General features: G+C 41.1%; 1 protein-coding gene across 3 annotated transcripts in view; it reads right to left on the bottom strand.

The window, feature by feature from the left end:
* The window catches only part of LOC132402201 (xenotropic and polytropic retrovirus receptor 1 homolog), a 444,705-nt gene that overhangs the window by 128,629 nt on the left and 290,288 nt on the right, over positions 1 to 25,788 (bottom strand). For all 3 annotated transcript variants that reach the window (XM_059984917.1, XM_059984920.1, XM_059984919.1), the window contains 3 exons: positions 20,348 to 20,497; positions 11,312 to 11,395; positions 4,561 to 4,642 (listed from right to left, as the gene is read on the bottom strand). In XM_059984917.1, coding sequence (XP_059840900.1) covers positions 4,561 to 4,642; positions 11,312 to 11,395; positions 20,348 to 20,497 — 316 coding nt within the window. The remainder of the gene's footprint in view (positions 1 to 4,560; positions 4,643 to 11,311; positions 11,396 to 20,347; positions 20,498 to 25,788) is intronic.

Here is a 25,788-nt window from a genome sequence, read left to right as displayed (position 1 = left end):
TTTAAGTACACCTTGGTCTAATTTCTTATGCTCCATTTAGACTGACTGACATATTCCCTTTGAATATACCTGGCTGTTGTTTCCATGTTCACATTAAAGATAGCTGGGTCCTGTTTCACACATTTTCTTTAAACAGAAATGGGCCTTGCTTCCTGCACTTCTTTTAAAATCACCAGGTTCTGTTTCCCATACTCTACTTAAACTCAGGGCCCATTTTCAGAACTTCCTTTAAATTCACTAGAACCCCATTTTCACCTTGCCTTATTGCCCTTGCTCCCTTAAATACATTTAGGCTCTGTTTCCTATGCTGCCATTAAACACAACTGGGCTTGGTTTCCCACATTTGCTTTAAACACACCATGTTCTGTTTTCACAGCTCCTTTTATCTCACTTCGACCCTGTTTCCTATCACATGGGTCTTATTTTCCATGCTTACTTTAAAGACACTGAGTTCACTTGACATTTTAGTATACTATAGTATCGTATGTAAACAAGAGTGAAATACAGATGTTTAGGTATTATTAGGAATAATAGCCAACAGTCTAGAAAATCTGCCTGTGTGGTACCAAGAAAGTTCTGAGATACACTGTTTCTCCATTTACTCCAATCTCAACACGGGATTAAAAAAGGTCTTTAAGTAGCAAAATTATTGTTTTTACAAAAACACAGCTTTCTAAAAATTTTTTCTGAAACTCTCCTGTTTGGAGAGTTAGTACTGATAAATTCAGTTATGCAATAGGCCTTGAAATAAATAAGTCATAAAAACACATCAACCTTTCAATACTTGATCACTGTACTGATTACAACTCATTTTAACTGCCACAGTGAAAAGAACAAGAAACACACTTTGTATGTTGGGCTGATCATCGGCCTAAAGTAAGTTGTCTCCCTTTAAGTATATTGGAGTTGATGAGACTTTGTAATTTTCACCCAGCAACAGGCGAGTTTAAGGGATAATCTTACAAAGGCTTACTTCATAATATTAATTAGCATTAACTTGTGTTGGTAGGACAAAAGATTCTGATCAAATGGTAAAAAAACAACTTTGGAATTGCTCTAAATGCACAGGATAACCGACATTTAGAATAATTCCCTTCAAAAACTTAGGTAATACCTCTGGGATCTTGAATAAACTATTAGCTGCTACTGTGAAGGCACTAGCAGAATGTACATGAAGATTAGTGTCTTAATAAGAGCTAATGTATCTTTTTCAATCTATAAGATCCTTTTCATCTCACTGTCTATAATAACACAGTTGGTGGCCTTTTCCAAGAAAATTAAGCCATGGCTTCTCGATTAACAGCTAAGCTTTCATTTTTAAGAGCAGAGAGCAAAAAACTTCATGTAGTTTGAACTTAAATCAGTACATTTTTTGATGTATTGACTTTGTATGACTACTTGAATTAATATATATCTTATGCCTCATTAGCTAGTTTACAAACACTGCTCTCCTTATTACCATCAACAATGCCTCTCTGTAACTGACTACAAGAGCAAGAACCAGAGTGACTTAAAGTGACATGCCACACAGTAAGTGCTCAGCATCTTCAACGTCACCAAATATAACAATGTAAGACACATATTTTTCCATCTTATCACTGAATGGGAGTGCACCACATAACGTGAGCATTGTCTACAGCTCATTTTGTTAGAATCTATATTAATGATTTGGAGTAAGGGACTAAGTGCAACGTATCGAAGTTTGCTGATGACACAAAGATGGGAGGAAGTGTAATGAGTGCGGAGGACATTGAAACCCTGCAGGGGGACATAGATAGGCTGAGTGATTGGGCAGACATTTGGCAGATGAAATATAATACTGACAAGTGGGAGGTCTTGCACTTTGGCAGGAAAAATAATAGAGCAAGTTATTATCTAAATGGAGAGAAACTGGAAAGTGCTTCTGTGCAAAGGGATCTGGGGGTCCTGGTGCAGGAAACACAAAAAGTTAGTATGCAAGTGCAGCCGGTGGTCAAGAAGGCCAATGGAATGCTGGCTTTTATTGCTAGGGGGATGGAGTACAAGAACAGGGAGGTCTTACTGCAGTTGTACCGGGTATTGGTGAGACCACACCTGGAGTACTGCGTGCAGTTCTGGTGTCCATATTTAAGAAAGGACATACTGGCTCTCGAGGCAGTGCAGAGAAGATTCACTAGGTTAATTCCAGGGATGGGTGGGTTGATGTATGATGAGAGGTTGAGTAGATTGGGACTCTACTCATTGGAGTTCTGAAGAATGAGAGGCGATCTTATTGAAACATACAAGATTGTGAAGGGGCTTGATCGGGTGGATGCGGGGAGAATGTTCCCAATGATGGGTGAAATTAGGACTAGGGGGCATAATCTTAAAATAAGGGGATGCCGTTCCAGGACTGAGATGAGGAGAAATTTCTTCACTCAGAGGGTAGTGGGGCTGTGGAATTTACTGCCCCAGAGAGCTGTGGAAGCTACTACACTCAATAAATTCAAAACGGAGATAGACATTTTCCTGGATAAAAGAGGCATTAGGGGATATGGTGAGCGAGCAGGTAAGTGGACATGAGGCTAGGTTTAGATCAGCCATGTGATCTGCTGGGCCAGTTTTCGATAGCCTGGATGGGTCGGAGAGGAATTTTCCAGATTTTTTCTCCTCAATTGGCAAATTGGGTTTTTTTTCCCCGGGTGATCACATGGGTTTGGGCGGGATGAATAATAAAATAAAATGGGCGGCATGGTGCCCTGTTGGTTGGCACTGTTGCCTTGTGGGATTCGGTGATTCGGTGAGTTAAGATTGGATCAGCGATGATCTTGTTGAATGGCGGAGCAGGCTTGAGGGGCCGATTGGCCTACTCCTGCTCCTATCTTTTATGTTCTAATCTTTTACTAACATACAGTATGCACAAATCTCATACATGATGCATAAATAATCAACTTTAATACTCGATTCAGGGCTTAGTGATAACTTATTTTGTGATTACGTGAAGATAGCAGAGCAAAATTATGATACCCCCCCTCCCCAACTATTAATTTTTGGTGGCCTGTTGGATCTTGCACAGCACAAAATCAAACCTAAACCAGTATTAAGGTTAGGTTCACAGAATTGCCGAATTTACCTCATCATGGCATTGCACCTTATCTGTCTGCACTGCACTTTTGCTTTAACCGTAACACTTTATTTTGCATTCTATTATTGGTTTTCCCTTGTACTACCTCAAAGTACTGAATGACAAAATGATTTGGATGGTTGACAGGCTAAACAAAATTTTTCACTCTTCATCAGTACATGTGACAATAAACTAATTTACTGCTTTTCTAAGTCACAGCTCACTGGTTTTTTAGTTTCAAACAGGAACCTTAACCAACCATCCTTGCTCTAGTCCCGTGATCCTAATGCAAATGACCCCTTCACGCCACCAGTCGCACCAACTGCCATTTTATCTCAACAACTGCTTCAGCAGCTGATCTAATTATTGACAAGCCATGGACTTGGGATATTTTATATGACTTGGGTTGTACCAGTCATTTGCACTCATGACTGACCTTACTCTTTTGAAGTATGCTCAGAATTGCCTCTGTGATCTTTCCAACAGCAACTTCCAAAAACTGCTGGGTCACAAGGCATTATGTTGCATTGCAATAGTCTTCCTCACAGTAATGTGATCAAGTCACAATGGCCTTCTTCACAGTAAAATTGTCAAGTTGGGTAGACACAAAAAGGAAAATAGTAACTTTAATGGCTGACTAAATGCCACTGACAGCCAGAGTTCCCAAGGACCATCAAAGTATTTGGCATTCTGCCTGCTTTGGAGACATGGAGAAAAATTACTTATAATCATTTATCATTTTAAAAACTCAATAAAATAGAAGATTTAAATTCCTTGCAAAAATACAATTTTTTTACACCACATTTACAAGGAGATTAGATGTTTTAAAGCAGGAATAGTAGTTTTATACCTGGAACCTGATGAAAGTAAGTGGTGAAGAAATGTGAAAAGTAACTAGGGAACACTTTGCCCATTTGTTCACAAGTTCAAGTTGAACCCTTTGAAAAATCCTGAAATCTGGTGAAATCTGGTGCCTGATGAAATGCCACCAAGTTCCACATTTCATAGACATGTAAACATGGAATTATTATCATATGAATGACAACAATATCTGACATGTACTTCAAATTTTGAAGTATTGTTACTTAATCCTCATGCCTAGTCGATGAATCAATGTAACATTATACTTTACAGAATATTCTTTTGATACATTACACACTGCCTTTGTAAAAGGGTGGAGAAGAACAGCTGCTTCAGTGGTGATGCTCAAATTATGACAAATCACAGAGAAAAGTTGAAACTTCCAAATTTGCTGGATTTATTCTATTTTTGTTCTGGTAGTGATATTTTTAGTGAGTAGTTTTTGCAAATGGTATAAATATAAATATGATCAGGGTAATGATCACAATAACTAAATTGGCATCCTTTAACCGAATATGCTTAGGAATCACAATCAGTCCAGAATGGAAGCACACAGCATAGTCAATTCAATAATGGCCGACACAAAACCTGATCTATTTGAAAGCAGAAATGCTTACCTATGATAACCAGCGCAGCAAGGAGTACAACAAATATTCCAAAGTACATTCCCACCCTGAATATGGTCCAGGCAGGGGCTGACTATAAAAAGAAAAAAATGAGGAAGGATAAGATCCTGACAAAAGGGGAAAACACTGAAGAATAATACTGTAATTCTTGTATATTCAGTATTAACATTTTATATATAAAACTGAGAAATAATTTCAAGTATTCCAAATAATTTCAAATATTCCAAACAGTGATAATTCTCAAGTTTTTACTCCTTTCAAGAAGTCTGAGGCTTCCATAAGCAAGGCAATAAGAACTTAGCTAACAGGATAAATTATGTACAGTACCTTTATGCTATACGTCTGGCAATCATGGGATACCTCAGATGACCAACTAAACTTATTCTATGAAATTCACTGAGACACCCATGTGATTACATTACAATTAGAAGCCCCCCACTACTCTAGAATGTATTCTGCAAGTATCACAGAATCTTATCCAAGGCACACACATCATCATGAAGGAAAAAAAAAAGTCTGGACCCTTAGCCAGTATTTCACTTTCCACTAAAGTACTAATGAGCATTAAAAGAGAATTGTAGCCGCTGGAATGACATGGAAAACTGAAGCAAGTGAACAGAGTATGGTTGCTCTAAGCAGGAGTTCCCAACTTGAGGTCTACAGACCCTTCAGTTAATGGTAAGGGTCCATGGTACAAAAAAGGTTGGGATCCCTTGCTCTAGAAACTGGTCACTTGTTCTGTATTTGGCTTCTTCATTGTGAATACTGAATGCAATACACTAGATTGGTAGAGGAGTTTCAGGGAGATAGTCAGCCATAGGAGTCAGGAGACAGGTAGTTGGGTGACTGTTAGGAGAGGGAAGGGGGGTAGACAGGAACAGCAGAGCACCCCTGTGGCCGATTCCATCAACAATAAGTATACTGTTTTGGATACTGTTGGTGGGGACGACCTACAAGTGACAAGTTGCAGTGGTCACGTCTCTGGCACTGAGACTGGACCTTCAGCTCAGAAGGGAAGGAGGGAAAAGAGGAGAGCAGTAGTGATAGGGGATTCGATAGTTTGGGGGACAGATAGGAGGTTCTGTGGAAGAGATTGAGAATCCAGGATGGTCTGTTGCCTCCATGGTGCCATGGTATCTCGAATTGAGTTCTCAGTATTCTCAAGAGGGAGGGTGAGCAGCCGGATGTCGTAGTCCATGTGGGGACCAATGACATTGGTAGGAAGAGTGAGGAGGTCCTGAAAGGTGAGTTTAGGTGCCAAGTTAAAGGACAGGACCTCCAGGACAGCAATCTCAGGATTGCTACCAGTACCATGTGCAGGTGGGTTTAGAAATAGTAAGATAGTGCAGATCAACACGTGGCTGAAGACACGGTGCAGAAGGGAGGGCTTCAGATTTATAGATAATTGGGCAGTGTTTCAGGGAAGGTGGGACCTATTCTGGCGGGACGGTTTACATCTGAACTGGAGGGGGACAAATATTCTTGCAGGTAGGTTTGCTAGAGAGGATCCAGTGGATTTAAACTAGATATGAGGGGGGAGGTGAACCAGAGTGTAAGAACAGATCTACGGGACATGAAAGAAAAAGAAGACAGTAAAGTCTTTTTTGTACTGTTAAAGATAAACAGAGAGGAAGAGGTGGAGAATTTCTTAAATGCATTTATTTTAATGCTAGGAGCATTGTAAGAAAGGTGGATGAGCTCAGAGCATGGATTGATACCTGGAAATAAGATGTTGTAGCTATTAGTGAAACATGGTTGCAGGAGGGGAGTGATTGGCAACTAAATATTCCTGGATTTCGATGCTTCAGGCGTGATAGAATCAGAGCGACAAGAGGGGGAGGTGTTGTGTTGCTTGTCAGGGAAAATATTACAGCGATGCACTGGCAGGATAGATTACGGGGCTTGTCTAGGGAGGCTATTTGGTGGAATTAAGGAATGGGAAAGGTGTAGTATAACTTATACAGGTGTATTATAGACCACCTAACGGGGAGCAAGAATTGGAGGAGCAAATTTGCAAGGAGATAGCAGATATTTGTAGAAAGAACAGGGTTGTGATTGTGGGAGATTTTAATTTTCCACACGTAGACTGCGAAGCCCATACTGTAAAAGGGATGGATGGTTTGGAGTTTGTAAAATGCGTGCAGGATAGTTTTTTTTGCAGCAATACATAGAGGTACCAACTAGTGTTGGATCTTCTGTTAGGAAATGAAATAGGTCAGGTGACAGAGGTATGTGTTGGGGAGCACTTCAGGTCCAGTGATCACAATGCCATTAGTTTCAATATAATTACGGAGAAGGATAGTACTGGACCCAGGGTTAAGAGTTTTGATTGGAGAAAGGCTAACTTTGAGGAGATGTGAAAGGATTTAGAAGGAGTGGATTGGGACAATTTGTTTTATGGGAAGGATGTAATAGAGAAATGGTGGTCATTTAAAGGTGAAATTTTGAGGGTACAGAATCTTTATGTTCCTGTTAGGTGAAAGGAAAGGTTAAAAGTTTGAGAGAGCCATGGTTTTCAAGGGATATTGGAAACTTGGTTAAGAAAAAGAGAGATATCTACAATAAATATAGGCAGCATGGAGTAAATGAGGTGCTTGAGGAATATAAAGAATGTAAGAAGAATCTTAAGAAAGAAATTAGAAAAGCTAAAAGAAGATATGAGGTTGCTTTGGCAAGTAAGGTGAAAAATAAATCTGAAGGGTTTCTACAGTTATATTAACAGCAAAAGGATAGTGAGGGATAAAATTGGGTCCCTTAGAGAATCAGAGTGGACACCTACGTGTGGAGCCGAAAGAGATGGGGGAGATTTTGAACAATTTATTTTCTTTGGTATTCACTAAGGAGGAGGATATTGAATTGTGTAAGGTAAGGGAAACAAGTAGGGAAGTTATGGAAAATATGACGATTAAAGAGGAGGAAGTACTGATGCTTTTAAGGAATATAAAAGTGAATAAATCTCCGGATCCCGACAAGATATTCCCTAGGACCTTGAGGGAGGTTAGTGTAGAAATAGCAGGGGCTCTGACAGAAATATTTCAGAAGTCATTAGAAACGGGGATGGTGCCGGAGGATTGGTGTATTGCTCATGTGGTTCCATTGTTTAAAAAGGGTTCTAAGAGTAAGCCTAGCAATTATAGCCCTGTCAGTTTGACGTCAGTGGTGGGTAAATTAATGGAAAGTATTCTTAGAGGTGGTGTATATAATTATCTGGATAGACAGGGTCTGATTAGGAACAGTCAACATGCGTTTGTGTGTGGAAAGTCCACGTTTGACAAATATTGAATTTTTTGAAGAGGTTACGAGAAAAGTTGACCAGGGTAAAGCTGTGGATGTTGTCTATATGGACTTCAGTAAGGCCTCTGACAAGGTTCCGCACGGAAGGTTAGTTAGGAAGGTTCACTCTTTAGGTGTTAATATTGAAGTAGTGAAATGGATTCAACAGTGGCTGGATGGGAGATGCCAGAGAGTAGTGGTGGATAACTGTTTGTCAGGTTGGAGGCCGGTGACTAGTGGTGTGCCTCAGGCATCTGTACTGGGTCCAGTGTTGTTTGTCATATACATTAATGATCTGGATGATGGGGTGATAAATTGGATTAGTAAGTATGCAGATGATACTAAGGTAGGTGGCATTGTGGATAATAAAGTAGGTTTTCAAAGTTTGCAAAGAGATTTGCAAAGAGAGGCAAAGAGCCAGTTAGAAGAGTGGGCTGAACAATGGCAGATGGAGTTTAATGCTGATAAGTATGAGGTGCTACATTTTGGTAGGAATAATCCAAATAGGACATACATGGTAAATGGTAGGGCATTGAAGAATGCAGTAGAACAGAATGACCAAGGAATAATGGTGCATAGTTCCCTGAAGGTGGAATCTCATGTGGATAGGGTGTGAAGAAAGCTTTTGGTATGCTGGCCTTTATAAATCAGAGCATTGAGATAGGAGCTCGGATGTAATGTTAAAATTGTACAAGGCATTGGTAAGGCCGAAATTGGAGTATTGTGTACAGTTCTCGTCACCGAATTATAGGAAAGATGTCAACAAAATAGAGAGAGTACAGAGAAGATTTACTAGAATGTTACCTGGGTTTCAGCACCTAAGTAACAGGGAAAGATTGAACAAGTTAGGTCTTTATTCTTTGGAGCATAGAAGGTTGAGGGGGGACTTAATAGAGGTATTTAAAATTATGAGGGGGATAGATAGAGTTGACGTGAATAGGCTTTTTCCACTGAGAGTAGGGGAGATTCAAACAAGAGGACATGAGTTGACAGTTAGGGGGCAACAGTTTAAGGGTAACATGAGGGGGAATTTCTTCACTCAAAGAGTGGAAGCTGTGTGGAACGAGCTTTCAGTATAAGTGGTAGAGGCAGGTTCAGTATTGTCATTTAAAGTAAAATTGGATTGGTATATGGACAGGAAAGGAATGGAGGGTTATGGGCTGAGTGCTGATCAGTGGGACTATGTGAGAGTAAGCGTTCTGCACGGTCTAGAAGGGCTGAGATGATCTGTTTCCGTGCTGTAATTGTTATATGGTTTTATATATATATAGAAGTGCAAATGAACCTGAATTTCTTGCTGCTTCCTTCTTTACTTCCCCATCCTATTCCAACTGTGATCTGTCTGTAGCTTCTTGCTTTGTCGTAATGAGAAGCAAGGTGCTTGAGGAATGGCTTTCTGCCTTTCATCTGGACATGTTGCAGACTTCCAGATTCAATATTTCTGATTCAGGTAAATCACGTTCTGTTTGTATCGGGAACCCACTATCCTACCTTGCTTATCCCTATGGCACCTAATCACCCATATTCCCTAGTGAATATGTTAACCTTGCTTCAATTTTCACTAATACTGCCTGATTTGCAAACAGTTTCCAGTATTTTCTGCTTTAATTTCTGATTCTGCATCTGCAGTTACTTGATCTTCAGTGGAAAAAAACAGCTATTGGTTGAAAAGGTAAAATGTGAATTAAGTTTTGGCATAGCTCATCAACCTGTGAATAGAGAAAGGACACATAGCACAACACTGTTCTCAAAATAATGGCTGTTGTTGCAAAATGGAAAACATTTTCTTGATCCAGCTGATACCATTCACAAGCTAAGTGGCTTTGTAGCAGAGATGATGAGCCTTCATTACATTTAGGGATGCTAAAAGGTGCTCCAGGTGTATACAAAATATTTTAAGTTGAGTGTTAGGTACATAGCTGCGGCAGAGAAGAAACAAGATACTGCATTTGCACTGCACTTGTTAAATGTGGCCACTGCAGCCAAAACTGTTAATTTTGGGAGGTCTGCTTAAAAACATGATGGGTTAATCTAGCCTGGAGAGTTGGATTAGATAAAATGTTAGGCAGGCCACTAGGAGAACTTTTCTTCCTCCTGTAAATTCAGTTATTATAAATCTGTTCCTTTGACTTGCACTGTCATCCATCACCAATTAGGAATGACTCCCTGTCTAATAACAACTCATTTTTCTCAAATGTGTTGATCAGATTTGGTCATTACTGGCAAAGCCAGCATTTACAATCCATTCCTAAATGCCTATTCCCTCATCCCATGTATATTGTGATTTACTAGGTAGAGGAAACCACAATGGAGTCAATCTTGGCTATGCAAGGTAAGAATAGCAGTTTTTATCTTCAGGTGATACAAATCAGCCTGATAGGGTTTTCCAAAAAAAAAAAATAGTTTTATTCAAAGTTCAAAGTGAATTTATTATCAAAGCATATGCATGTGTATATGTCACCATACACTACTTTGAGATTCATTTTTTGCTGGCATTTACAGATGCACTAAAACAAATTGAATTTAAGTTTAAATTTCCTTGGTAGCCTAAAGTAATTTTAACTCATATCTCTTGCTCAATATTCCAAATTGCTAGATACAACTACAATGAACAGTCTTTGATCTTAAAAGTTAATTCTGCTTTTCTCTTTTCATGGATGGTGCCTGTCCTAAGTATTTGTACTTTTTGTAATTTGTAATTAGTAAGTATCTGTAACTGATATCCACCTTGAATACAATGCCTGGAGAATACATGCTGGTCAGAACAGGGACCAGTAAACATTTTTCACATTATGTACAAAACATCCCCAGGAAGAAAGTACTCAAGATGTACATTCAAAGTAAACTTATTATCAATATATATCTCACTATATACTATTGTGAAATTCGTTTTCTTGCAGGCATCACAGAGAAATAAAGTAAGATCAATAAAAAACTACATACAAAGATTGACAAAACAGCCCATGTACAAGAGGAGACAAACTAAATAAAAAAAACAAAAACTAAATAAATAAAAACAAATATTAGTATTGAAAACATGTACTATAGAGTCCTTAAAAGTGATTTTTAAAGGCTGTGGAATCTGTTCAGAGTTCAGGTGAGTGAAGTTATCTATTCTGGTCCAGGAGTCTGATGGTTGAAGAGTAATAACTGTTCCTAAACATAGTAGTAGGACCCAAGGCTCCTGTATCTCCTTCTCAATAGCAGCAGTGAGAAGAGAACATATGGCCTAGACGGTGGGAGCCCTTGATGAAGGATACTGCTTTCTTATAGCAGCATCTCTTGCAGATGTGCTCAATGGTGGGGAGGGTTTTGCTTGTGATGAACTGGATCGCGTCCACCACTGTTTGTAGGTTTTTCTGCTTATTGCACATTGCATCAATCAACATATCTCAAAGGACCAGATTGCATAATGAGAGTCAATGCAACAGATGAAAGGTAGCCTGCTTGTGATTTAACCATAACTAACCTGAGCAGCTCCCAGGGGCGGCACTCGTAATCTCTTCATGGCTTTCTGCCTGTCACCTCCCTCCAACTCTGCAGTAACAAGGGCCTACAAAGGAATAACACAGATTATAAATAGTCTTATTCATACCCATTGAGTACAATTGGAAAGAACTAGTTTTCTGAGCCGCTTTATCTGAAATTACTTATTTCATACCTACTAAAAGCCTTAATCCATTAATTTATTTTGTAACTGATAGATTTATTGTCTAGCCTTAGTTGCTTTTCAAATCATCAGCTGCTGATTCATGAAACCAAGAGTCAGCTGCATGAAACAGAACTGAAGTTAACTCTTTAAAAAACACTTAACAAACGCGAGAACCAATGCAAAGACCAGCAACCACTGTTCATCCTAATTTCTCCAAGGAAGGTGGTAATCAACCACTGAAGACACTTGCTATGTGCCATTTGCAAGGAAGTATCAGGACTTCTGACCCAGCAGCAACAAATGCACAGTGACAGAGTTTCAAATTAGGATAGTGTGTGACCTGTAGTGGAAAATGAACTGGTACTATTCTCATTAAGTTGCCTTCCTTGTTCTCCTTTGGGGTAGTGTTTGGGGGTTGTTAAGTATCATTTGAGTAGCTGATGGAAGCAGCTGCAATGCATTTTGTAAATGGTGATGGATGGAGTACATATTCAGGTTTATGCAGTGGGTGCCAACCAAGGACACTGCTTTGTTCTCAACTCTCCTGCAGGTTGTTGAGGGCTCCAAGCAAGTAGGAAGTATTCCATTATACTTTGACTTGTTACTTGCTGAGTTGGAAAGACTCTGGGATATTAAGGTGTGTTACTTGCTTGAGATACCAACTCTGATGAACTGTTGTTGCCATGGTATTTATATATGTAGTTGGTCCAGTTCAGTTACTGGTCAGTGGTGACCCCCAGACTTAGTAACAGAAAGGCCATTGAATGATAATTAGGTTAGACTCTCTCCTTCTGGAGTTGGGCATAGCTTGACTTTCAAATGTTAAATAGTTCTCATCAACTCACCCCTAAATAATATCCAAGTCATGCTGCTTTATTTTGAGAGATATTGCACACAAAATATAATAGCAACATCAACAAACCATCTTGCTTTCTACCCACATGATGGAAGAATTGTCATTTTTAATTTACTGAAGCTTTTTGGGTCTACGACACTGCTTGGAGGAAGAACTGCAGCAAATTCAGAAAAGGAAATGCCAGAGATATTCAGCAGATAAGGTGGCATTTTGGAAAGAGAGTCAGAATTACATATTCCAGGTTAAAAACATTTCATCACAACTGATCATCAACCTGAAATCCTGATTTTCTCTTTGCACGGATGTCTGTCCTGCTGAATATCTCTAGCATTTTCTGTTTTTAATTCTAAATTTGTTTTTTGATTCTTTCAATTATGTGTACGAATCACGGCAACTAACCTCAAAAAATCACAACCACCTGAACAAGAGAAAATCTGCAGATGCTGTAAATGTCATCTGTACACTTTTCCATAGATGCTGCTTGGTTTGCTGAGTTCCTTCAGCATTTGTGTGTGTTGCGCAGCAACATGAATTTGGATTGAATGTGAAGTGCTTTCCCCTTGATAATAGTTGACTTCAGGTTTACAAGTGCTTCCAGAACCCATACTTAGCTGTAATTGTCTCATGCACTATCACCAATCTCACTGACTCTGGATCTCCCATCCACTGCCACCAACCTCATAGCTCCCCAAAGCTGCACTGCTTATTTCCACCTACTATCGAAGATCCACAAACCTGACTGTCAGGGGGGCTCCCTGCTTCAGCCTGCTCCAGTCCCACTGAACTCATGTTCACATACATCGATTTCATTTTATCCTCCCACCCCCGTTGGTTCAGTCCTTCTAACCTGCATCTGTGTTAATACATAGGCTCTTGATCACTTCAATCTCTTTCAGTCCCCTGGCCCAATTGACTCATATTCACTATGGATGTCCAGTCTCTATACACTTCTTTACCCCAACAGGAAGGCCTTAAAACTGTTGTACAAAGACTGTTGTAAATCTAGTCAAGAAGAAAAGAGTTTACGAAAGGTTCAAAAAACTAGGTAATGATAGAGATCTAGAAGATTATAAGGCTAGCAGGAAGGGGCCACGAGAAGGCCTTGGCAGACAGGATTAAGGAAAACCCCAGGGCATTTGAGAAGTATATGAAGGATAAGATGTGAGAGAACAGGACCAATCAAATGTGACAGTGTATATAGAATGGAGGAGATAGCAGAGGTACTTAATGAATACTTTGCTGCAGTATTCACTATGGAAAAGGATCTTGGTGATTGCAGGGATGACTTGCAGCGGACTGAAAGGCCTGAGCATGCAGATATTATGAAAGAGGATGTGCTGGAAATTTTGGAAAGCATCAAGTTGTATAAGTCACCGGAACCAGATGAGATGTATCCCAGGCTACTGTGGGAAGAGAGGGAGGAGATTGCTGAGCCTCTAGCGATGATCTTGCATCATCAATGGGAATGGAAGAAGTTCCGGAGGATTGGAGGGTTGTGGCTATTGTTCCCTTATTCAAAAAAGGGAGTAGAAAAAGTCCAGGAAATTGGCTTTGTCAAAGGCAGATCGTGCCTGACGAGCCTGATTGAATTTTTTGAGGTTGAAGGTAGAGCAGTAGATGTAGTGTATATGGATTTCAGTAAGGCATTTGATAAGGTACCCCATGCAAGGCTTATTGAGAAAGTAGGGAGGCAATGGATCCAAGGGGACATTGCTTTGTGGATCCAGAACAGGCTTGCCCACAGAAGGCAAGAAGGTTGTAGACGGGTCCTATTCTGCATGGAGGTCGGTGATCAGTGGTGTGCCTCCGGGATCTGTTCTGGGATGCTTCCTCTTATAAATGACCTGGATGAGAAAGTGGAGGGATGGGTTAGCAAACTTGCTGATGACAGAAAGGTTGGGGGTGTTGTGGATAGTGTGGAGAGCTGTCAGAGGTTACAGCAGGACACCAATAGGATGTAATACTGGGCTGAGAAGTGGCAGATGGAGTTCAACCCAGATAATTGTGAGGTGGTAAATTTTGTAGGTCAAATATGATGGCAGAATATAGTATTAATGGTAAGACTCTTGGCAGTGTGGAGGATCAGAGGGATCTTGGGGTCCGAGTCCATAGGATACTCAAAACTGCTGCATGGGTTGACTCTGTGGTTAAGAAGGCATACGCTGCATTGGCCTTCATCAACCGTGGGACTGAATTTAAGAGCTGAGAGGTAATGTTACAGCTATATAGGACCCTGGTCAGACTCCACTTACTTGGAGTACTGTGCTCATTTCTGGTCACCTCACTACAGGAAGGATGTGGAAACCATAGAAAGAGTGCAGAGGAGATTTACAAGGATGTTGACTGGATTGAGGAGCATACCTTATGAGAATAGGTTGAGGGAACTTGGCCTTTTCTCCTTGGAGCGACAGAGGATGAGTGGTGACCTGATAGATGTACAGGTGTCTCTCTCCCACCCCTCCCCCCACAAAGGTAGAGCGTTCCTATGAAACCTTTCTTGAGCCGCAATGGCGTAAAATGAAGAACCATTAATTGAAATGGGAAACATTTTTGTAAAAGCAAAACTCCTTTTTGTAATACAAAAACAAGTTACTAATGTAGGTCTTTTGTAAAAGCGAAGTGGTGTAAAGTGAACATCTGTAAAGCGGGGGACGCCTGTATATAAGATGATGAGAGGCATTGGTTGTGTATATAGTCAGAGGCTTTTTCCCAGGGCTGAGATGGCTAGCACAAGAGGGCACAGATTTAAGGCGCTTAGAAGCAGGTACAGAGGAGATGTCAAGGGTAAGTTTTTTTTTACGTAGAGTGAGTGCGTGGAATGGGTGGTGGCGGCAGAAGCAATAGAGTATTTTAAGAGACTCCTGGAGCTTAGAAAAATATATGGGTAACCCTAGGTAATCTCTAAGGTAAGGACATGTTCAGCACAGCTTATGGGCCGAAGGGCCTGTATTGTGCTGTAGGTTTTCTATGTTTCTAAAACTCTTTTTTTGAGACAACATATGTAACCAGTTCCTCTCCACCACCACCCTCCTCCATCTGGTGGAACTGGTCCTCACACTCTACAATTTCTCTTCTGGCTCCAAAGCAAAACACACAAAATATTGAAGGAACTCAGCAGGTCAGGCGGCATCTATGGAAACAAACAGTCAACATTTCGGGCTAAGACCCTTCATCAGGAGTGCGAAGGAAGGGGGAAGACATCAGAATAAGAAGTTGGGTGGGGGTGGGGGTGGGGGGGAGGAGGTAAGCTGTACAAACTAGAAGCCAGGTGGGTGGTGGACGGGGAATGAAGAAAGAAATTAGGAGGTGATAGATGGAAAAGGCAAACAGTTGGAGAAGAAAGAATCTATAGGAGAAAATGAAGGATAGAGGCACCAGGGGAGGTGACAGGCAGGTGAGGAGAGGAGGTAAGAGAAGGGACAGAGTGGGGAATTGAAGAAGTAAGTGGGAGAGTGAAAACTGCCAAAAGTTGGAGAAATCAATGTTCATGCCATCAGGTTGGAGGCAACTGAGACAGAATAAGAGGTATTGTGGAATACGAGGCATTGCTCTTCATCATGGCAGAAGAGGAGGCCATGGACTGACATGTTGGAATGGGAATGGAGGTTGGAATTAAAATGGTTGGGCACCAGAAAATCCTGCTTTTTCTGGATGGAATGAAGTACTCAACAAAGTGATTCCCCAATTCTTGGCTGGTCTCACCAACGTAAAGGAGGTTGCATTGGGATATAGTTGATGACCCCAACAGATTCACAGGTGAAGCACTGTGTCACCTGGAAGTACTGTTTGGGGCCCTTCCACTTTCAGCTCCTCCCAGTTCCTCCAAACCCAAGGTGTAGCCAAGGGCACTGCATGGACCAAGGTATGCCTGTTTTTTTACTGGCTACTATATGTAGAACACTTCTTGTTCTGCCTTCACTGGTTACATTTCCCAACTCTTACTGTGATACAGTTACAATTCCATTACTGCAACTTCATTCACCCATGTTGAGCTTATTAATTTTATCAACTTTACCTCCAACTTACACTCTGCCCTTAAATTCATTTCATAAATCTCTTGTGTTATGATGTCTCCATCTCTGGAGATAGATTGTCTACTGACATATTTCATAAACCTGCTGACTCTCCCAGCTATCATTATACGTCTTCCCAACCTGTAACTTGTAAAAATGCTACTCGCTTTTCTCAGTTCCTCTGTCTCTACTGCATCTGTTCTCAAGATGAGGCTTTTCATTCTAGAACATTTGAGCTGTCCTCCCCCTTCAAAGGGATTTCCCTTTTTCTACCATTGATGGTACCTTCACCTGCATATCCTCCATTCCCCGATAGCCGCCTTCATCCCATCTTCTTGTTGCCATAACTGAGATAGGGTTTCTCTTGTCCTTTTGAGGAATTCCCTGTGAGACTCCACATCCAGCACTTCAACTTCCTCCAGCTTCAACAGGATCCCACCACTAAACACATCATTACCTTTCCGCTCTCTCCATAGGGATTGCTATCTCCATGAATATCTGTCCATTTGTCCCTCCCTACTCCCTCCTGCCACTTATCCCTGCTTGCGGCACAAGGGTTACACCTTCCCAACCACCTCCTCCCTCACCACCATTCAGAGCTATAAACAGTCCTTCCAGGAGAGGCAACACTTCACCTGTGAATCTTTTGGGGTCATCTGGTGCTCCCAGTGTGGCCTCCTCTATATCACTGAGACCCAATGTAGACTGGGAGACACCTTTGCTCTGTCTGCAACAGGCGGGATTTCCCAGTGGCCAATTCCATTCTTCCTTCGCATTTTAACATGCCAGTCCAAGGCATCCTCTGCTGCCAAGATGAGGCCACTCTCAGGTTGCAGGAGCAACACCTAGTATTCCAACTAGGTAGCCTCCAAACTGACAGCATTTTCTAACTTCCAGGAATATAGACAATAGGTGCAGAAGTAGACCATTCGGCCCTTCGAGCCTGCACCACCATTTTGAGATCATGGCTGATCATCTACTATCAATACCCAGTTACTGCCTTGTCCCCATATCCCTTGATTTCCCTATCCATAAGATACCTATCTAGCTCCTTCCTGAAAGCATCCAGAGAATTGGCCTCCACTACCTTCCGAGGCAGTGCATTCCAGACCCCCACAACTCTCTGGGAGAAGAAGTTTTTCCTTAACTCTGTCCTAAATGACCTACTCCTTATTCTCAAACCATGCCCTCTGGTACTAGACTCGCCCAGCATCTGGAACATATTTCCTGCCTCTATCTTGTCCAATCCCTTAATAATCTTATATGTTGCAATCAGATCCCCTCTCAATTTCCTTAATTCCAGCGTGTACAAGCCCAGTCTCTCTAACCTCTCTGTGTAAGACAGTCCTGACATCCCAGGAAGTAACCTCATGAATCTACGCTGCACTTCCTCTACAGCCAGGATGTCCTTCCTTAACCCTGGAGACCAAAACTGTACACAATACTCCAGGTGTGGTCTCACCAGGGCTCTGTACAAATGCAAGAGGATTTCCTTGCTCTTGTACTCAATTCCCTTTGTAATAAAGGCCAACATTTCATTACCCTTCTTCACTGCCTGCTGCACTTGCTCATTTACCTTCAGTGATTGATGAACAAGGATTTCTAGATCTCTTTATATTTCTCCCTTTCCTAACTTTACACCATTCAGATAATAATCTGCCTTCCTGTTATTACTCCCAAAGTGGATAACCTCACACTTATTCACATTAAACGTCATCTGCGAAGTATCTGCCCACTCACCCAGCCTGTCCAAGTCACCCTGAATTCTCCTCACATCCTCATCACATGTCACACTGCCACCCAGCTTAGAATCATCAGCAAACTTGCTGATGTTATTCTCAATGCCTTCATCTAAATCGTTGATGTAAATCATAAACAGCTGTGGTCCCAATACCGAGCCCTGTGGCACCCCACTAGTCACCACCTGCCATTCCGAGAAACACCCATTCACCGCTACCCTTTGCTTTCTATCTGCCAACCAGTTTTCTATCCATGTCAATGTCTTCCCCCCCCCCAATGCCATGAGCTTTGATTTTACCCACCAATCTCCTATGTGGGACCTTATCAAATGCCTTCTGAAAATCGAGGTAAACTACATCCACTGGATCTCCCTTGTCTAACTTCCTGGTTACATTCTCGAAAAACTCCAATAGATTAGTCAAGCGTGATTTACCCTTGGTAAATCCATGCTGGCTCAGCCCAATCCTATCACTGCTATCTAGATATGCCACTACTTCATCTTTAATAATAGATTCTAGCATCCTCCCCACCACTGATGTCGGGCTGACAGGTCGATAATTCTCTGTTTTCTCCCTCCCTCCTTTCTTAAAAAGTGGGATAACATTAGCCATTCTCCAATCCTCAGGAACTGATCCTGAATCTAAGGAACATTGGAAAATGATTATCAATGCATCCGCAATTTCCAGGGCCACCTCCTTTAGTACCCAAGGATGCAGACCATCTGGACCTGGGGATTTGTCAGCCTTCGGTCCCATCAGTCTACTCATCACCGCTTCCTTCCTAATGTCAATCTGTTTCATTTCCTCTGTTACCCTATGTCCTTGGCCCACTCATACATCTGGGAGATTGCTTGTGTCTTCCTTAGTGAAGACAGATGTAAAGTACTTATTAAATTCTTCTGCCATTTCTCTGTTTCCCATAACAATTTCATCTAATTCATTCTTCAAGGGCCCAACATTGTTCTTAACTATCTTCTTTCTCTTCACATACCTAAAATTCTCCCTCTCTCCTCCTAGTTTCCTTCTTACTCGTTCTCCTCCTCACTTGCCTATCATCTCCCTCTGGTGCCTCTTCTCCTTCCCTTTCTCCCAATGTCTATCAGATACCTTCTTCAGCTCTTTACCTTTTTCTACCTATCACCTTGTAGCTTCTAACTTCATCCACCCTACCCTACCCACCTACCTTCCCCCTCATCTGGCTTCACATCATCTAAGGAGGGTTGTATTGCTTCCCCTCCACCCTCCACTTTCTTGTTCTGCCTTCTTCCCCCTTCCTTTCAAATTCTGATTAAGGGTCTTAGCCAGAAACATCAACAGTTTTATTCCTTCCCATAGATGCTGCCTCATCTGCTGAGTTCCTCTCTCCAGCATTTTGTATGTGTTACTCTGGATTTAAAACCTGCAGAATCTCCTAACCTCTTGGTTAAATACTGCCTTAATGTTAAAGCAATCACTAGGTCCACCGTAAAAAACAACATCTTAATCAGGTCAGAAGGAAACAGATCATGTTTTAGCCCTTGCATTTATTCAGTCACACTGCAGAATCAGCTGGGATTCATCAGTGGCTTTGCTGTTAAACCATCCTTCGTGACTGATATTTCTAGTCCACTATCCAGCATTCCTTTTATGGCCTAGTGACTCTCACAGTTGTCTGGAAATGCTAATTAGTATTTATTAGTCAACTGGAGGAAGGAGCTCTCTGCTTGCTTGTGTTTGAGACTTCATGAGATCTGGTATCATTCATTTAACCCGTATACCATTGTGTTACCACCTACTGTGAGTCTGTCCTTCTGGTGTGACTAGAAGTACCTGGAGGTTGTGAAGAATAGATTTGCATGTTGGCTGTAAGAATAATCTGATTAGTACAACTACATAACCCTCTGACTGGTGTGGGACAGGTCACATAATTTAGACCTAATTACTCGATGTTCATATGTAGAACATTGCTGGAATCCTGCAAGTATATCACTACTAGGTGGTCATATTGGTTCATTCCTATTATTATTCTATAGCAGCTTTGATACAAAACGGATGTCTTGCTAACTCTAGGTTGATCATTAATTCGACTTTCTAATTCATGTTCTAATCCTAAACTCTCCAGCACATACACTGAGAAGTGACAAAACCTACCAATGAACATTTTTTGACAGTAAAAACACAGGCATTATGAATACTACATTGTGAACTGACCACTTTCAGGAAGAATCCTTGTTCTTCATCATGTGAAATACTCTGTGTCTCTCACCTCTGTTTCACTGATGAGCTGAGTGATTTTCTTGCAGGTGTAGAATGGAGCCACCTCTACATGCACTACTCGCCAGTCAGCTCCACGACTTGTCTCCAGCATCTTGTCATGCTTCTTCAGAATCTTTCGGAAACCAGTGAAATTCAGATTCTAAAAGATAGCAGGAGGTAATTTAGTATTTAGACTAGTAATGCATACTGTTTTTACCTCATACATTTAACTGCCCCATTGAGATTGCTGGAACTGTAAGCTGAAAAGTAATTTGAAGTTTCTTCTGTGGAACCATTCTAGACTTCTACTCTGTTTGCTGTTGTACCCACAAATGTACATTTTCTTATACATTCAGTTGTTTTTATACTGTGGGTTAATGGAATCAGTAGTTACTTCACTAAATTTTAAATATAGAGGTAAAAAAAAATAAGGAGCAAAAGTAATTAAATGATACTGAGCACATATTAGCCATGCTCTAAATGAATGATGGAATAGATTCATGGAACTGAATCATCCACACTATTCACTTCCATGTTCAGCATTATCAATTACATAGCTACCAGCATTGCTCAAATTTAAGAAAGTAGATACGTATTTCTCTCATATCTTCCACTAGTAAATGCATCTCTTCACTGTCTCAAGAACTTGGAACTGGTTCAATACCGCAAACCACGACATAACAATCAACCATGCACAAGATCACAAGACAAAGGAGCAGAAGTAGGCCATTCGGCCCATTGGGTCTGCTCCGCCACTCCACCATGAGCTAAACTATTCTCCCCTCTAGTTCCAATTTTCGGTTTTTTTCCCTATATTTCTTGATACCCTGACTAATCAGCTACCTGTCAATCTCCTCCTTAAAAACCTTCAATGATTGGGTCTCCACAGCTGTATTTGGCAACGAATTCCATAAATCCATGACCCTCTGGCTAAAAAAATTTCTCTTCATCTCTGTTTTAAATGAGTACCCTCTAAATCTAAGACTGTGACCTCTTGTCCTGGACTCACACACCAAGGGAAACAGCCTTTCCACATCTACTCTGTCCAACCCTTTCAACATTTGAAATGTTTCTATGAGATCCCCTATCATTCTTCTATACCCTAATGAATACAATCCAAGAGCCGATAAACGCTCCTCATATGTTAGTCCCTGCATTCCAGGAATCATCCTAGTGAATCTTCTCTGAACTCTCTCCAACATCAGTACATCCTTTCTAAGATAGGGGGCTCAAAACTGCACACAGTATTTCAAATGGGGTCTCACCAGTGCCCCATAGAGCCTCATCAACACCTACTTACTCTTATACACTATTTCTCTATAAATGAATGCCAACATAGCATTCGCTTTCCTTACTGCCGATCTAACCTGGTGGTTAACCTTTAGGGTATCCTGCACTAGGACCCCCAAGTCCCTTTGCACTTCCGATTTTTGAATTTTCTCCCCATCTAAATAATAATCTGCCCAATTGTTTCTTCTTTCAAAATGTAGAAACGTACATTTCTCAACATTGTATCTCACCTGCCATTTCTTTGCCCACTCTCCGAAACTGACCAAGTCTCTCTGCAACCTTTCTGTTTCTTCAACACCTCCTGCTCCTCCACCTATCTTGGCGTCATCCACAAACTTAGCCACAAAACCGTTTAATCCATAATCATCGATATACAGTGTAAAAAGAAGAGGCCCCAACACCGACCCTTGCGGAACACCACTAGTGACTGGCAACCAACCAGATCCCTGTATTCCCACTCTTTGCTTTCTGCCTATCAGCCAATGCTGCACCCATTCCAATATCCTTCCTGTAATTCCATGGGCACTCATCTTATTAAGCAGCCTCTTATGCGGCACCTTATCAAAGACCTTTTGAAAATCCAAATACACAACATCCACAGCCTCTCCCTTATCAATCTTATTTGAGATTATATCAAAAAATTCCAATAGCTTGGTGAGGCAGGAACTTCTCTTCATGAAACCATGCTGGCTTGGGCCTATTTTGTCATGCACCTTAAGGTAATTCATAATCTCAACCTTGAGGATCGATTCCAATAACTTCCTAACTACTGATGTCAGACTAATAGGTCTGTAATTTTTTTTTTGCTGCCTCCCCCCTTTCTTAAACAACGGAACTACATTTGCGACCTTCCAGTCATCTGGAACCCTGCCCGAGTCTACTGATTCCTGGAAGATTATTTCCAATGCCTCCACAATCTCCAAAGCCGCCACCTTCAGAACCTATTCAGAACTTCATTCGGTCCGTGAGACTTATCTATCCTTAGTCCATTTGGCTTCTCAAGCACTTTCTCTCTAGTAATCTTGACTGTACCTAATTCTATTCCCTGAGACCTTTGGCTATCAGGTATGTTGCTAATGCCTTCCACTGTGAAGACTGATGCAAAATATTTAGTTCCTCTGCCATCTCTTTGTTACCCATTATAATTTCTCCAGCATCCGTTTCAATAGATCCTATATCTACCTGTGTCACTCTTTTACTCTTCATATATTTAAAAAAAACTCTTAGTGTCCTTTTTTATGTTAATTGCCAATTTCCTTTCATAATTCATCTTTTCTTTCCTAATGACTTTCTTAGTTTCCTTCTGTAAATTTTTAAAATTCGTCCAGTCCTCAGTTTTTCCACTAATTTTTGCTTCCTTGTACGCTGCCTCTTTTGCTTTCATTTTAGCCTTAACTTCTCTTGTTAGCCACATTTGTGTCATTTTTCCTTTTATGATTTTCTTTTTTCTTGGAATATATTTTTCCTGCACTCTCCTTTTCTTGTAGGAATTTCATCCAATTCTGCTCTACTGTCCCTCAATTTAGCTTACTTTTCAAATCAAATTGGGCCAGTTCCTCCCTCATACCACTGTAATTTCCTTTGTTCCACTGAAATATTGATACACCTAATATCAGCTTCTCCTTTTCAAATTTGAAACTGAACTTGATCATATTATGATCACTGCTTCCAAGGGGTTCCATTACCTCCAGTTCCCTAATCACCTCAGGCTCATTACACAGCACCCAATCCAAAACAGCCGATCCCCTGGTGGGCTTATGGACAAGCTGCTCCAGAAAGCCATCCCATAGGCATTCTACATTCTCCTGAGATCCAGTATCTTCCTGACTTTCCCAATCCACTTTCATATTAAAATCTCCCATAATTATTTTGACATTTTCCTTCTGACACGCTTTTTCTATTTCCAGCTGTAACTTGTAGTCCACATCCCGGCTGCTGTTTGGAGGCCTGTATATAACTGCTATTAATGTCTTTTTACCCTTGCCATTTCTTAACTCAACCCATAGGGATTCTACTTCTTCTGATCCTATGTCCCTTCTTTCTAGTGATTTGATATCATTGCTTACCATCAGGGCCATGCCACCCCCTTTACCTACTTTGCTATCTATCTTTGCTATACACGGTGTATCCTTGAACATTCAGCTCCCAATCACATCCATCATTTAGCCATGACTCAGTGATGGCCACTATGTCATATCTTTTAACCTGTAGCTGTACATCAAGGTCATCCACTTTATTTCTAATGCTGTGGGCATTTAAGTATAGTACACTTAGATCAGTATTTGTTATATTTCTATCGCACAGCAAATTATCCTGTCTATTCACCTGCCTGTCCTTCTTACCATCTTTGCTGCTCAGTATCTTTGACTTATTTCTATTTTCCTCTTCCTCGACCCTAACACCCTGGTTTCCTTCCCCCTGCCAACTTAATTTAAACCCTCCCTAACAGCTATATTAAACAATCCCGTCAGGATATTATTACCCTTTGAGTTCAGGTGTAACCCATCATTTCTGTATAAGTCAAGCCTCCACCAAAATAGATCCCAGTGATCTAAGACTTTGAAGCCCTGCCCCCTGTACCAGTTACTTAGCCACACATTCATCTGCTTAATTCTGCTAAGCCATCACTGGCGTGTGGCTCAGGCAGTAATCCTGAGATTATTACTCTGGAGGTCCGGCTTTTCAATTTTCTTCCTAGCTCCTAGTAATCTTCCTTCTGGACCTCCTCTCTTTTTCTGTCCATGTCATTGGTACCAATGTGTACCAAGACTTCTGGTTGCTTGCCCTCTCTCCTCAGAATACTCTGGACCCGATCAGAGATATCCCGCACCCTGGCACCAAGGAGACAACACACCATTCGGGTATCCTTGTCTGGCTCGCAGAATCTCTTGGCTGTTCCCCTCACAATGGAATCCTCTAGAAGTACTGCATTTCTCCTTGCTTTCTTGATCACGGCACTGGGCAAAGTGCCAGAGTCCCGTTTGAACTGATCATTCAGATCAGTTCAGCAACAAAAATGGTGTAATTTTAAGGCATTAATACATTCAGTGGTAACATTACTCTACTAGAAGTTCATGACTAGCACCAATAATCCAGAGCAATTAATTCTCATCCAACAATGGCAGTTTGACTTACATCAGTGGTATAGGATAACATCAGTATTGGTGATTTGAAAGCCTAAATGGCTTTGGATCCAGAGCAAAAGAGGTTGCCTTTTGACTGTCCTCTGAAATGATGGAGCAAACTGCATATTTGTCTCAAATCTGTTATAAAATGAAGTAATGAAAAGGGCAATTTTCTTGGGATAAGATTTAGAAAATAAAAAATGCATACCCAGCCATTCAAACTGAAAAGTCCACATCACTCTCTGGTTTGAGATGGTAAAGTTCAGCCAAGACTTGCTGGCTACTAATTATTTTATCGATCACACTTTTTCTTGAAAACAATCATGGTAATGAATAGCCTGTAATTTCCATTCCAGATTTCAGCTGGCATTTTTGCAGTGTAAACTTAAGTCTCAGAGGTTCAGGATGGTTGTGGTCTGGTGTGTACAGGCCAAATCAAGGTGGTGAGGCCTGACCCGAGAACAAGGAATGAGCCAATGTTTGGCCATTGCTGGATCATGCTTGGAGCTAATTTGAAGCGCAGATCCAAAAAGAGGTGAGGCAGCGGTGCCCAGGCCCAAGAGTGAGGAACAAGCCAATGTCTGACCGACTTAGGAGCAGAACAGATTGGAAAGGCCAGGTGCAGGCTGAACCGAGGCTGCAGGTCCCTGGCCTGAAAGCATATTGAAGAGAAACTGGGTCTCAGAGCAAGGAACAAATAGCAGTTTGGCTGATTTAAGCGCCAGACCAGACTGAAAAGAAAAAATGGTCTGACCTGGAACAAACCTGTGAATGTTGCTATTGACTCCCAGACTCTACTAATTCCAGAAAAAGTAGCAGCATGTACCGTAGCTCCTGACACTAGCATTGTCATTCACTATCAGTTGATCTATTTCCGATCCCTTTCCTAGCACTGATGTCAATAACCTTGATTTCCATAAATCCCAGAAATAACCTGACCTTTATTCTTAAAATACACCCATTTCTTTTGGTAAAAAGACCAAAACAGTATACAGTTCCTTGGGTCTGGTCTCACCAATGGTTTATACAAATGCAA

The sequence above is a fragment of the Hypanus sabinus genome, chromosome 11, assembly GCF_030144855.1.
Source record: "Hypanus sabinus isolate sHypSab1 chromosome 11, sHypSab1.hap1, whole genome shotgun sequence".
Classification (NCBI taxonomy): Eukaryota; Metazoa; Chordata; class Chondrichthyes; order Myliobatiformes; family Dasyatidae; genus Hypanus; species Hypanus sabinus.
Note: the sequence above shows the minus strand (reverse complement) of the source record. Positions and strands in the feature narration are given on the sequence as shown.